Source organism: Lagenorhynchus albirostris, chromosome 12 (assembly GCF_949774975.1).
Source record: "Lagenorhynchus albirostris chromosome 12, mLagAlb1.1, whole genome shotgun sequence".
Taxonomy (NCBI): Eukaryota; Metazoa; Chordata; class Mammalia; order Artiodactyla; family Delphinidae; genus Lagenorhynchus; species Lagenorhynchus albirostris.
Genome location: NC_083106.1, coordinates 77,237,798 through 77,252,574, shown reverse-complemented (window position 1 = coordinate 77,252,574; position 14,777 = coordinate 77,237,798). Strand labels below are relative to the sequence as shown.

The 14,777-nt window shown below is 40.3% G+C and overlaps 1 protein-coding gene across 1 annotated transcript in view; it reads right to left on the bottom strand.

Annotated features, from left to right (window-relative positions):
* The window catches only part of COL12A1 (collagen type XII alpha 1 chain), a 111,762-nt gene that overhangs the window by 56,658 nt on the left and 40,327 nt on the right, over positions 1-14,777 (bottom strand). The window contains exons 16-27 of the mRNA XM_060167334.1: positions 14,571-14,763; positions 13,270-13,391; positions 11,329-11,478; positions 11,128-11,247; positions 10,865-11,029; positions 10,145-10,291; positions 7,531-7,670; positions 6,885-7,014; positions 5,121-5,263; positions 4,679-4,808; positions 2,712-2,848; positions 1,496-1,625 (exon numbers count right to left, since the gene is read on the bottom strand). Of these exons, the coding sequence (XP_060023317.1) occupies positions 1,496-1,625; positions 2,712-2,848; positions 4,679-4,808; positions 5,121-5,263; positions 6,885-7,014; positions 7,531-7,670; positions 10,145-10,291; positions 10,865-11,029; positions 11,128-11,247; positions 11,329-11,478; positions 13,270-13,391; positions 14,571-14,763 (1,707 nt within the window). The remainder of the gene's footprint in view (positions 1-1,495; positions 1,626-2,711; positions 2,849-4,678; positions 4,809-5,120; positions 5,264-6,884; positions 7,015-7,530; positions 7,671-10,144; positions 10,292-10,864; positions 11,030-11,127; positions 11,248-11,328; positions 11,479-13,269; positions 13,392-14,570; positions 14,764-14,777) is intronic.

Genomic DNA, 14,777 nt, shown 5'->3' with positions numbered 1-14,777 from the left:
AAAGAGCAGAAGTGGATACTGTCTGAAGTTAAGGAGGAGGCTGTGAAATTTGACAAGATGCCTTGATCATGTATAGACCAGCTGGGCACTGGAGGAGAAGCTCCTGAGCCTCTGGTGAGGGAGGTGCTGGATAGGAAGTAAAGTTCTGGACTATAGCACTGATCCCTCACCACTAGCTTCCTGGGCGAGGCTGGGCAAATCATTTAAATTCTCTAGACTCCCTGTGCTGTCCTCCATGGGAGACACCAGCCACATGTAGCTATTGAGCATTTGAAATGTGGCATCTGAATTGAGATGTGCGAAAAGTGTAAATTAAGACACACCGGATTGCAAAAAAATTACTACCAAAAACAAATGTGAAATATAAATAATTACTATACTGATAAATGTTGAAATGCTAACATTTTAGATACACTGGGCTGAATAAAACACATTATTGAAATTCATTTTTCTCCTCACCTTTTCTATTTTCTAGAAAACTTTGAGTTACCTCTGTGGCTCCCATTATATTTCTTGGGAACCCTGCTGGCTCTAGACCTCAATTTCTTAACCACCATTTAATTAGGAAATGCTGTGCTGAGCACTGAGTGAGAAACTAGAGACTCAAAATTGAGCAAAATAAATATGTTTGTGCCTTCATGAGGAAGGGGCCAGGGGGAAGTAGAATAGATAGGAAAAGACCAACAGGCAATAATAATTGGGTTAAATGCTATGGAAGTAGCATGAGAAGGAGAGAAAGCGACATCCCTTGAGGTGGCCCAGAATGGAGCAGGGAAGATGGGGCCCCTGCAGGTGCCCTGTATTCTTCCACCTTCCCACTGTGGAATCTCCCCTTCCTCTGAGTGCCATGTAACTCACCTTCCTTACATGATCCCATGTATTGTTACTTTTTATCTTCACAATGGAATACTACTGAGAGCAAAGATGCTTATATTTTGTTAGCCCTGATAGCACTTTACATATAGTAAGATCTCAAAATAAATTGATAACTAATGCATGCTTTCCAGAGAAAACGTCCAATATGCTTTCTCCCCACCCCCTTACACACACACACACACACACACACACACACACACACACACACCCTGGTTAAGTATCTGGAAGATGAATTAGTGACAGTGGCTGGTAGAATAATAGGAAAGAAATTATCATAAAAGGAATGGACATAGAGATAGAAGATGGGAAGAAATCTATGAACCCAAACATTATTAAATTCTGGCAAAAATAACATTAAGAAATGCACAGAGAACTATACTCAGTATTTTGTAATAACCTATAAGGGAAAAGAATCTGAAAAGCAATACGTACATACATGTGCGTGTGTGTGTATAACTGAATCACTTTACTGTACACCTGAAACTAACACAACATTGCCAATCAACTATACACCAATAAAAAAAAATTTTTTTTAAAGAAATGAAATAATCCAGATAGTTCAGCGACACGTGCATGCAGTGTTGTCTTCCAATTATCCATAAAGCGTAAACCAACTCACGGGTGGTTTCCTGAGCAGTCGCTGGGGGAGACTCCCCTTCATCATACACCGCAGACACGCTGACTGTGTACCGGGTTTGTGAGAAGAGGTCTTTAAGAGGTGTGCTGGCCCATGACCTGTCCACCTCTACCTACAATAGAGCAGTGGAACTATTTTTACAGAGTTTAATTTTGACATCCCTCTGTTGTTGGCTATCTCTCTCAGCACAAGAGCATAAGAATTGTGGTACAAAAAACAGCAGTGTTTTCCAATTTGCATAAGAGTCCAGGAATTGGAGATCATTTAAAATGTTTCCAAAGTGGAAAAAATGTATGTACTGAGCTGTATCTGGCACTAGGGTCTGGTAAATGATGACTGCCTAGGAATTCAAACAACCTAATCGTTTCCCCCACTTCCCCGTCTCCCTTTGTATCACTGCGCGATTCATTTCGGAAAAATTCTCCTGTGCATTAGCTGATTAGACCCACTGGTCATTGCACTGCTTTTGACGTTGAAACCCAGAATGAAATGAGTGTGTGCACAGGTAGCTTGTGTACAATCCAAATGACCTGCACAGTCTGTAACTGGGTGCTTAGAGAAACCACTTCTAGCTTCCAAAAACGCCTCTGAGATTCTCACATTAATGCCCCTTCAGGCAAACATACGTTCTAAACCCATTCGCTGGTGAAGCTCCTCAGTTTGCTTCCACTTTGAAGCAGGTTGTCCTGGAAATAGCTCTCCATCTCAGCATCATCTCAAAAATGCTCAAAGCCAGAGGGACAATCCTCTGACATTATGTTCCTACTTTCTCTCTGTCCTGCTCAAGTGTCCTATCTTCCCATTCCCTGACAAACTTCCCCTCTTCTTTCCTGCATCCCCTTGCTAGCTTTCATTTTTAGAAACATTATTATGACATGTTTTAGTAATTCGTAGAATGCAGAGCACCATATGAAGCATCTGCAGGAGAGCGAAATGCCATCTAGACTCTATAACTCTTTATCTACAAAGGGATGATGTTTTTAGGATTAATATCACACAGCAAAACATTTCCAAACTAAATGCAAGACAGTCCAATATATTATCAATATTCAAATAGTGCTCTATAAATATATAACGTTTCCAACACTATGTTCATAAAGTGACAAGTATTCAAAACATGTTATACTTGTTTAGATTCTTCTGTTAAACCTACTAGGACTAAACAAATATTTCTAAACCCCTTCTAATCTCAACCTACCTCTTTGGCATCCTCTTCCGGTGTTTTGTAGCGAACAATGTATTTACGCACTTTTCCAGGTGCAGGTTCCCATAAGACGTTCATGGTGCTGTGAGTCACATCTCTGAGTTTCAGATCTCGAGGACTGGGCAAAGGCACTGGAAATGCATGAGAAATTGGGGCCAGATGTGGTTCTCAGCCAAAAAGCTCTAAAGCATCCACACAAGCTTTCAAGAAGTTGTTTGGAGAAAACTTAAAGGTGTGCAGCAAAGTAACTAAACAAATTGGCTATGATCATAAAAGCACTTTGATTCTACCAGGTACAGCTGAATTCTTCTTAAGGAGGCTTTTTAAAAACAGGATAAATTTACATTTTTATCACAACTCTAACTTCTCATTTATATGTTAACTTTCTCCCGCTCTATTTAAATAAGCTCTTACTTGCTGCTCAGCTATAATAAATCATAATTCACCATAAATGTACAGCTCATGTGTCTTTATCAGATATTTAAGTCGGTTAAGATAGAAATCAAAATGAGTCACGCTTCCTGAAGAACGTGATAGAAAAACAAATGGTTACAAGAGTGAAGCATGAAGATGAGACGAAATTAAACAACCAATAAGCTTACAAGAAAACCCACAGGAGCCCAAACGGTGAGAAGAAAATCCAAATCATAAATTTTCACCAAGTCAAACAAAGCTTTACCTTACAAAGGACCAGGAGGATAACTAATGGAGAGATTTTCTCTTGTTCTATGAGACGCATCTCACTCTCTCAAGCTGCCTCTTTCACCCACTTCCTTTGTCTCTCCTTCCAAGTTTGTAAACCTCTCTTCCTGAATCTCTGTCTCCACTTCCATGTTTCTGCACCTCCATCCCTTCAGTGTTTTCGTCTCTCAGCCCCTCTCTGTGCCCTCTCCTCCCCTACTGCAGCAGTCTAGCCCCACATCTAAATCCATGGCTGCATTCGTCTTTCAGCCGCTTCCTGCTCTCTCCACCTGCCGTCGACCCACTGCCGCAAACCACCAGCTCCAGACAGGATCCGACATATGAAAGATGATTATTTGTTGTCAGTGACTGTATCCTGCCCCACCTTGCGGGGTTTCTCTTTTCTGCCTCATCATGCTTCTGTCTCAACACCGTTCCCCCTTGAACGTTTCTTCCAACTTCTTAATTTCCTTCGAAATGTGCTCTGAGACTCACCAAATTTAAGCCAAGACATACTTAGAATCCCAGCACGCCCACCTCGAGAAGCACGAAACAAAACTACTGGCTGGGTAAGGCCAGGATCCTAAGAGCAGTCACTGTCACTTTTCAAGAAAAAGCACCTAAGTGCTAGTGAGGCAAACCAGAAACACAAAAGGGGCTGAACAATACACACAAGAGAAGTGCAAACCACGAAAGGGTCCGGGTCCTCCACGCTGCCCTACATTTTTATCAGTACATTCCCAACACCTAAGCACAGGACTGGAGTGTCGAAGATGATCAGTATGTTTGGGGATTGAGTTCATTTACTTAACAGAAACAGACATTCATGTGTGCCATAGTTTCTACTTCAACAAGAACTTAGAACATCTTGATCTTAAACCTAGTATCTTCCTGCAAAACTACACTCACCCGACATTCCCGTCTCACCAATGCCATATACAATATTTCATGGATCTATAACAATATGGATTGTAAGATGCACCGTTATTTCTTGTTCTATTCCCTGATTGACACCTCACCAAGCGCAATTGTAAGACACCATTGACTGTAAGATACATCTCAAAATATGGGAAAATAAATGTGAATCTTACAATCAATTTAATATGCTGCCATAAGTCCAGAAATAACCCTAATTCTCAAATTAGATTGCCATAAGTAATAACCCTACAACTGACACACAAATTATCAAAATTATCGGTAGCACGAGCCGGTGAAAGAAAAAGCCTAAAGAGCGTGTCGTATTCACAGCAATAAGGGAAGAAGAACTGGTGACGTCTTACAGGTGACCTCCCTCGCAGTGAAGGGGTCGCTGGTGAGGTCGTGAAGGGCGGCCTGGACCGTGACCGCGTACTCAGTATTGGGGAAGAGGTCACTCAGCTGCACATCGGTCACTGTCGGTTCCATGCGCATCTGCCGATGGACATGCCGAGGGGAGACAACACATTCCAATTAAACGTTTCCACTAACAGGGGATGGACAATTACACCAATCTGTGACTGCTAGATTTTCACACAACTTTGATTTTTCATTTCTCTGCCCTGCATTTCCTTTCTCATGCTGATGTTTTTTTAAGATTCGTCACAGGTCACAAATCTAATCTTGTGTTTTTCTATTTTGGGTGTAAAGTTATAAATGAGTTCGTGAGTAACTGCCCCTTAATGGGGACTCTGCAACCGTGAAGTCCCAGGAAGACCCAACAATAAAGAAACAAACGCCTCCCACCTCTTTGGGTTTGGTCGGCTCTGTGGCGTTGATGGGTTCGTAGGACAAGGCGTAGCCAGTGGCGCCCCCGACTGGCTGCCACTTCACGTGCATGGTGGTCGAGCCAATGTCGTAAATGGTCAGGCTGACCACGGGCACCGGCACTGTTGGAATGTAAAAGAAGACACCAGTCTAGCTCTTGTCAGTCTGCTCATTTTTCAATCGTTTCCTACTTATTGATATTTGTATATGCTAAATAGAAAATAGGTTGCTGTGAGAAATCAATGAGAGTTAATATGACCCTTTCCTCTCCCCACAAAAACCCGATCTCATTGTTTATCACCACCTCATACTAGGACTGCATGTGATAACTATTTCATAGAGCAAAGAAGTTTAAGTGTAAAATGGCATTCTAGTGAGTTCATGTGGAAGCCAAAACAGAGACCAACTTCCTGAGATTTCAATCTCTTTTTCCGGAACATCTGTAAGTTGACCATTTTCATTCTTCAACCATAAAATATCATACATAAAAAGCCAACATAATATTTCATTTCATTTTTCTTTTTAAAACATTTTAAATGAGGGTGTCATCTGTTAATAAGTGGAACTTAGGGGATTCTTCAGAAAGAAGATTAGCCCATGAGGCAGAGTAAAAGGCTTACTGCCTTCTCTCCACTTAACACCTACACAGCTTTCTATTTTTTGTCCTAAGATTGAGTTTAAAGTTTTAAGGAATTAGCAGATTAATCCTGTCCATTATGAAATACATTATTTCCCATCTCTGATGGTCTAAAATAAAGGGAAATAAGAGAAGAGATAAAGACCTAAGGGACTGAGCAGTGAGTAGAGGCGATTCAGTGACGCCCACTCCTGCCTCTTGTAAGAGGCCTCCCCTCTTCCTGGAGCCCAACCATGAAGGAAAGAGTATTTTCATATGGCTTCAGAAACCCTACCAGGAGTAGGAGTGAGGAACATCGTTCCCCAAAGCTCTACTCAAAGCCAAAGCCATTAGAGCTTCTCCAGTAAAGGCCAGAGTCCAAAAGTCAGTAAAAAAAAAAAGGGGGGGAGCTCTCACTGCCAGCAGGAAGAACTGAGCTGGTCACTCCTGCAAGCTGCTCTTCCAGGTAATCTGAGTCCCACTCCCCACATGGTATCTTCCCTTAAGAAGTGGATAACTGTTAAAGGTACTTTTCCCTCTAAGATATCTCAGACCATGACTACCCAGCCAGGTCCCATGATGGCAGAAGCAGCCAGTAAAAGGAGAAAAGCACGGAGTATTTATTGAGGACCTGCATGAAGTGCGCATTCAGTAAATATGTGTTGAATGGATATCGAATAAAGGAATGATTTGGAAGGCTGATAGAAGTCCCACACGGTACAAATGAACTTATTTACTAAACACAAATAGACTCACAGACGTAGAAAACAAACTTATGGTTACCAAAGAGGGTCGGGGTAGGGGGGACAGAGAAATTAGGAGTTTGGGGTTAACATATACACACTACTATATATAAAATAGATAACCAACAAGGACCTACTGTATAGCACAGGGAACTCTACTCAATATCTTGTAATAACCTATAAGGGAAAACAATCTAAAAAAGAATGTATACGCATAACTGAATCACTTTGCTGTGTACCTGAAACTAACACAACACTGTAAATCAACTACATTTCGATAAAAATTTTTTAAAAAAGAACACAAAAAAAATCCCACGAGGGCTGTTCACCTCTTTAACTTAAAAAATAAAACAATGATAAGATTTTTTTTTTAATTTGACTTACAGGTTTTTTCTGTGCCCTTCAGAGGTTCACTGTATTCATCTTCTACCACAGAATACACGTTAACAACATACTCAGTTTCAGGCTTCAGATCTTTCAGTACTGCGCTACTTTCCAATCGGCTCACATAAAACTAGGGGAAAAAATTTAAAAAGAATAACAACTTATGTTATCATCACTTCCCTCTTTTCTCCTATGATTGTGAAGTAGTTAACTACAATGAGCTTAGAAATTATATTTTAATGAGACCGTTGTCTTTTGTTTTTGGAAACCACCAGATTACCATGAGACCTTGGACAATTCATACAGTTTATTCTCCCAGCTGTTGTTTCCTTATTTGTAAAATTAGTGGGTAAAACTAGAAGGTCTTCAATGCTCCCTCCCTACTTGATGATTCTAATGTAAACTCATGGATAAATTAAGCATCCTCTTAATCCTTAATTAAAAATACTTAATTAAAAAACCATAAGAAATTAAGCAAAGCTCTTTCCCTCTAATTAAGCCCAAATGGAAGCGCTTGCCTAGCAAGAAATGGAGAGCGCCATCTTGGACCCAGTTCTGCCCCCTACATCCCCCCCAGCGTTCCTCTCAGAGCCCTAAGGAGGAGGACCCAATCTCAGGACCAGGAAGGAGTGGGCTATCTACTCACTTCTTGCCGTTTCCCTCCAGAAACTGGGTAGTATTCCACCTTATACCTATCCACACTGTCAGAAGGAGGTGTCCAGCTCACTCTCATAGAACGATGGGTCTGCTCAGAAATAACTAGGTTGGAAGGTGCTTCCAAGTCACCTACACGAGGAAATGAAATACATACACTTTTTTCATTATTATAGCAAGGCAATGACATTTAAATTTGGTTGAAATGGTATTTCAGGCTTTTGCATGTATTCTTTCACATACTAAGAAGTTACGGTAAATCAGCTTAGAGGCCCAATACTCCTAAGTCCTCTCTGAATGGGTAGCCAAAGGGTTCTTCAGCCTCAGGAAACTCAAACCTGAGCTCATTATTTTTCATGAAAAGTTGCTCCCCCTCTTCCTGAAAGCACCACAGTTTATCAGTCACCTAGACTCAAAACCTCTGAATTAGCCTTGGATACTTGCTCCGGTCTCTAACCTTGTACATATCCCAGTAAATGACACCGTGAGTCCTGACAGCTCCACTGCCTTTATCACTCTTGGCACCACCCAAGTTCACTGCCCTCATTATCATATTGACTATTTATATGCACGTCTTATCTCCATAACTATAAGTTATACTCTGTGAAGACAGAATTGGCTTCTTATTCACGTTTAGTTCCTTTACAAGATCTAATTCGGTGGTACGAGAAGTTAACCACTTTCTCACTCAGAAGACAGGAGAAACCAGCAAGTCTTCTAAAATTTGGGAATATCCTACTGCCTGTGATTGTATTCTCTGTTCATAAGTATAGGTGAAATGACTGATATAGAAAAATATTTGGAATACATGTCAATGAAAATAGAAATATTAGGCTCATTAGGACCGTTAGAAAGATGTTCCAAATAATAATTATACGAGAACTAATGCAGTGACTCTGTGAGCACGGCAAATCATTCTCATATAAACTCTTTCTACTTTCTTTGTAAGCCAAAGCTGAGAAAAAGAATTTCCATTCTTAGTATCCTAACCTTTACTGTACTTGGGTCATAATCAAGCCTACAAAATTATCAAGCAATTTTACTGTCTGGGAAACTAAATGAATGCAACTATTACGTAGCTGATGTAGAAAAAAAGAAAGAAAAAGAGATAAAAGAGGTTTTCATCCCCACTCAAAATTCTCTCCAACTAAATAAAACCACAACTCTCTCAGCTAATCCAGAGCCAGATGCCTACAAATTCTTGATTCCTGGCTGGTCTGTTTCTCCTGGGAAAAGGCAGTCTATTGTTCAAAATCCAAAAAGAAAATCTGCAAAATTTTGGAGAGAGAAATTCAAGAAGGAACATTCAAATAAATGTATCCTCAGTATCCAAAGCACGTGAAACATTTCTACCACTTTATTTATTAAACTCATTCCAACTTTCCAAAACCAGAATAAATTAGTGAAAGACAATTTTTACCAGAATCTACATGTATTTAAAAGAAATTTTTCTCATATAATAAGAACCATAGTTTTTATCATTCGTTTTCCAAAAACCTTCAATTTGGTGCTTACCATGTTTTGCCCTATGATTTACACAGATAGTAGTCATTTTACACCACTCTTTGTCACTAAAAATTCACTTCCATAATTTTATTTCTAAATCTTAATTCCTTATCAATAGCTACCTTTCTTCAAGGACCTCTCAAAATGTCTTTACCCATTTGGCCTTGAGTAAGTAATTGAACTTCTCTAAATCTGTTTCTTCAGTGGTAAAGAGAGATGATATCCTCTCCAAAAGTCCAAATTCTAAAATTATAATTTGTCTTTATATTTAGAGGTTACAAGTGCAAAGTATCAAATGTGATCATCTGTAGTTGGGGCAAAGCAAATCATATATAAGACACCTCTTCCATTTCTAATCCAAAACAAAAGGCAGCAAACCTTAGAAAATAAAAGTCTGGGAACAACCATTTAATAGTTACGTAGAGTGAAGATGCTTTACCAGAGAATAGATATACACCAGGAAAGAAAGCATCTCTATTTCTTCCCCAATCTCACGTGTGTGTGTGTGTGTGTGTGAGTGTGTGTGTGTGTGTGAGAGTGTGTGTGTGTGTGTGAGTGTGTGTGTGTGTGAGAGTGTGTGTGTGTGTGAGTGTGTGTGTGTGAGTGTGTGTGTGAGAGTGTGTGAGTGTGTGTGTGTGAGAGTGTGTGTGTGTGAGAGTGTGTGTGAGTGTGTGTGTGAGTGTGTGAGTGTGTGTGTGTGTGAGAGTGTGTGTGTGTGTGTGTGAGAGTGTGTGAGTGTGTGTGTGTGTGTGTGTGTGAGTGTGTGTGTGTGTGTGTGGTGCAGGCACATATAAACAAAATGTATCCTCAAATAAGCTAGAAGTCATGTACAGTTTGATGCCATCAGAAAAAAATCAGGGACTAAATCAACGATTCTCAGCTGGAGGCAGTATTCTCCCCAGCAGACATTTGGCAAATTCTGAAGATATTTTTAGCTGTCATGACTCAGGGGATGCTACTGGTATCCAGCAGGAAGAGTCCAGGGATACTGCTAAACATCTCACAACGCACAAAGGAATCCACTTCCTCCATCCTAAAAAGGATTATCTGGACCAAAATACCAATAGTGCTGAGGGTGAGAAACCCTGGGCTAGCCTTACCTGGACCTTTGACGCTGTTACACAAGTTGACGATGAGGTCATCCACGATCCTGGAGAGGGACTCGAAATCCGCCACATTGTATGCGTGGGTATCATCGGGATCTGTCGCAATCATCTTTAACTCAACTTCATCAGCATTCTTAATACCTTGGGGAAAATGGATATACACAAATTAAAAGCACGTCTCAGAAAAAAATTCATGGAACAAAGCAAATATTTCATGGGCTACCCTTATATATTCAATGTTAACTAGAATGTATATATGATTTTCCGGAATAATAAAATGATTACATATATAAAATAGAAACAAAAAATAATATAAACTAAAGGCTGTTTTGTTTAGCTTCTTCTAAATGCCTCTGGCACTGATTCCCCACCAAAAAGTGTCTCTCCAGTGTTTTTTCTGGAAAGTGAAATAACGGATATCAAAAATAAACATGGTGCTGTGGAAAACCAAACAAGAATTTTCCTGAATCCTATTAATAGTACATTTGTCCTCTTGATTCATTACTCTCTTCCAAGAAGCCATGTAGTTTCATCCCATTACAAGGAGAAAAGAAAAACATGAATGAACTTCCTGGTACATTATTTTGATAAATGATGTGATAGGGCAAGTGTGTCTGTTTGTTTTTTCATTCTTCAGAAAATATCTTTAACTACAAAAATACCCTCGGCACATTTGTCACCCCTGGGGGCGTGGCAATTCTCGTCAATGCTTACCAACAGCAAACAGTTCCACGCCCTCATCCTTGAGTTTTTTTGAAGGTGCCTCAACATCATCTTGTGATTTTCCGTCAGTGATGAGAACGCCGATTTTTCGAGCTCGAGGCCTCATGCCAGCTTGGGTCTTGAAGCTCTGCTGGCGAATGAAATTCAAAGCCATGCCTAGTGGGATTGTTAAAAGAGAATCAGTCACATCATTTTTCAGCCACAAGCTTTGACCGAAAGCGCGAGCTGACAGCTCGCTGGAGCATCTGACTCACCTGTGAGGGTATTGCCTCCTTTGTAAGGTAGGTTTGCCACAGCCTGCAACAAGCTCTTCTTGTCTTTGTGAGCATTTAACTGCCACTCTGTTCTGGGGTCCCCGCTATACTGAGCAAGGGCTAAAAGGACACCATTGGCATTAGCATGTATAAAAGAGCATGATGGAGACGTCTAAATGCCTTCAATGTTGTCACACCTACCAATCTGTACTCTTTTGGGGCCAATCTCAAAGACTTCCACGATACGGGAGATGAAGCTCCTCACGGTTCTAAAATTCGCCCGGCCGATGCTCCACGACCCATCCACCAGCAGCACGATGTCTGCTTCAGCCCTGGTGAGACACTCCATCCCTGACACAGCAATCGTGAGACAGCACAGAGTAAGGAGCACATTCTTTGTCGGGTTACTTCCTAGCTACGCCTCTGCCACCCCCTGGGGGCTCAGTGTCGCCTAACTGCCTCAGTTCTGTGGCTCAGCGATGTAATTTGGAGTTGAAGGCTTTGAAAACATGTCCATACGATTTATTAACCTCAAATAAGAGTCACAGGAACCGTCCATCCCTCCAATAATTATTTCAGTGGAAAATCTTTCCTTCATCTGACTATATTTCTGGCCGCAATCATAGAACACGGAGACTTAAACCGTCATCGTAAATTTGAATGAGCTCACAAACCCAAAAGGTAAAATATATCAGTGGGAATGTAGAGCCACCTAACGATAAGACAATAATAATTCTAATAAAACTTTTAATGTGATCTAGATTGGATGTTGTATTTTTCTAAATATTCAACGGTCATTAGCAGACAAGTATGAGATGAACTGTTAAAATGTGTAAGCTAGAAAAAGTTTCAGTGAGCCAAAAATATCTCTTAAATTAATTAAAGCCCCCAGTATTACATATATTATGAAGGATTAGGCATATAACTCTTAAAATTAGAACTTTTTGAAGTAAAGATATAGTGTTTAAAAGTCTGATCGCTATTATTTAGTTTTTAATTATTTAACTTAATCATCTACTCTGTATAACAATCAGGTAGATACAGCTGGTGAGGTCTGCACATTTAAAAAATCAAGAGAGAAGGAAGACAATCTAGAAAAAAGATACAAACAAGTATACAGATTGAGAGCTACAGACACCACAGGCACAAACACTGATACAAAGCTAGGGTGCTTTGGAAAGAGAGAATTATCCCAATATCCTCAGTGCACAAGCTACAAAATAAAAATATAAGTCAGTTAATTAACATCATCATAAGAGAAGCAATTGAACATTAATGCAAAACAGCAAGAGTTGACCCTTTCACTTCTTTTACCCACATCCATGTTTTCAAACGCTTTCTTTTCTAGGAGCTTACGTTACCAGCTACAAATGTTTCAACTCCTTGCCATGTTAGCATCTGATCTTTATATTACAAAACAACAACAACAACAAAAAACTCGCTGAGAAAGATTCAGTGATGCCCATCACAGTCCAAAGGCGTCACTGCAGATTGGACGCTCCATCAGGAATTAGGATTCCCAAGTACCATTCCAAGCACCTAAGGCTTTACAAGTCTGCTCCTGACCTGCCAAGACCTACTCTTTGTCAGCAAATGATTAAAATATTTAGAAGCAAACTCTACCCACCACCCTCACCTGGAAGAATGTTCAAAACTAGCTTCATGCGTATCAAAGTTGTGGTCGTGGCAGGAGCAGAAAAGTATGAGGGCTTTATGTTACCATTTTGCTTCCCAAGTCTTAGTTGCCCACCTATTTACGGAACAAGGTGCTGCTTGCTCAGCCCAGATAAATCATTTTTACGATGACTTTAACAAAATAAAACTGCATTTTAATTATTAGAAAGAGATTAAAGATAATGTATATTAAAGGTTAAAGGTAATGTCTATTATTGTAAAATCTCAACTTTAAATAATACAGTACTATGTAACTAACGCAACACTAACAAGAAAGCCTTAAAAAATGTCAGCGAAAGTGTGCTTAGCTGTATCTTTGAAGAATGTTTTAAGTATATGTTACTGAAATAAATTTTAGTGTAAAATTTAATAGTTAATTTTCATGGTATGAGTCACCTAACAATTCATATTTGAAAAAAAGTTGCAAAATACTGACTTTTCCTAGGGGAATGTAACTCAATTTCTTACCAGAGGATAAAACTGGCATTACAGTTGTGTCAGAGAGAGTTGTCATTTCTTGTCCAACAAGTGGTGAACTTTCTCCTCCATCAAACATTCCAAAAACATTTACTTTATAGGTGGTACCTGCCCTGAAATGTTAAAATATATAGTCTGTCATTTTGTTGTGAAGCTGAAGCTAACATACCATTGTAAAGCAATTATACTCCAATAAAGATGTTAAAAAAAAAAAGTAAACTGTAAAATATATAGTCTGTATGCATAATAACCTCAAGTGGTAGCCTTTTTTTTTATTGCTTTGTTATAAACATTCAACTTGACTTACAAACTTTCATTCAGAGGAACTTATAATACATAACATTGCAGAAGAAGGAAACTAATTTCCATCACATTCTAGTTTAAGCCCACACTATGAGGTATCAAGGGGAACTAGCCCGCCAGCACTCTAGAGAATACTAGGGGTTCACAGCGCCAAGTTCCACCTTGCCTTTCCATTAGGTGTAGAATCCCCACCTTCCCACAGAGCCACTCAGGGAAGGATCGGGCATTCACTCTTATTGCTTCTAAGTGATGGGCTTTAAGAAGACAATTTAAATGTTGTACTTGCAAGGGAACATAAAGCACCTAGCACAGTGCCTGGCACGCAGGAGGCTCAATAAATTTCATCCCCCCTATTCCGATAAAAGTCAATATCAAGCATTTATACAGATTCCAATATTGTTGAATGAATCGTTGAAACAAACCAACTTTCCACCAGGCAATGCACAGCAGCCTGTTCTTTTTACTGTGAAGAATGCTGCTGTTCCAACTCAAACCTCCTTCTTTCCCACCACACAGCCTGCAGCAAAAGCTTGCATCCGCCCCCCTTCCCCAATCCTCCCAGCTGAGCCCAAGAGCAAAGGCCTGCCCCCTGACTCCTGCAGCCCACCCTGGGAGACGATGCACACTCGCATCTCAGTGTCAGTCACCTGGGCCTTTCCGGAAGGCATGGGGACTCCTACGTTCCCATAAGGCTGGCTGGTGATAAACTGCTTTTGGTGAAATCGTGCAATGTGGGTGTTAATTTTTAAAAAGCAGGGTGTTACTGAAGAAACACCATCCCTGATCACTTAATAACAAAAGTCATTAAAAGAGTACAACTGCTCAGGCCTAAATTTGAGTCTCTGAACCCTAACCTCAACTTCAGCAGCACCAAGAGTGAGAAAGCAACTTTGGCTGATTTTAAATACTCTGCCAGCAACCAGACACATACGTGATCATGTGTGGAACGCACAATCTGTTAACAACAACGGAATAGAGTTCATTCCTACCTAAGTTCCTCCAAAACAACTGTGTTGTCATATGGTCCAACCACTAACTCCCCCAGTCTTCTGTCGTCTCCCGTGGGGTGAAATGTGACTTTGTAACCCTTGACCTCCCCAGGTGCAGGCTCCCAAGTCACCCGGAAGCTTGACATGGTTGGGTCAGATGTTTTGAGGTTTCTGGGTGATTTAAATCGAGAAGCTGTAAAGATAATA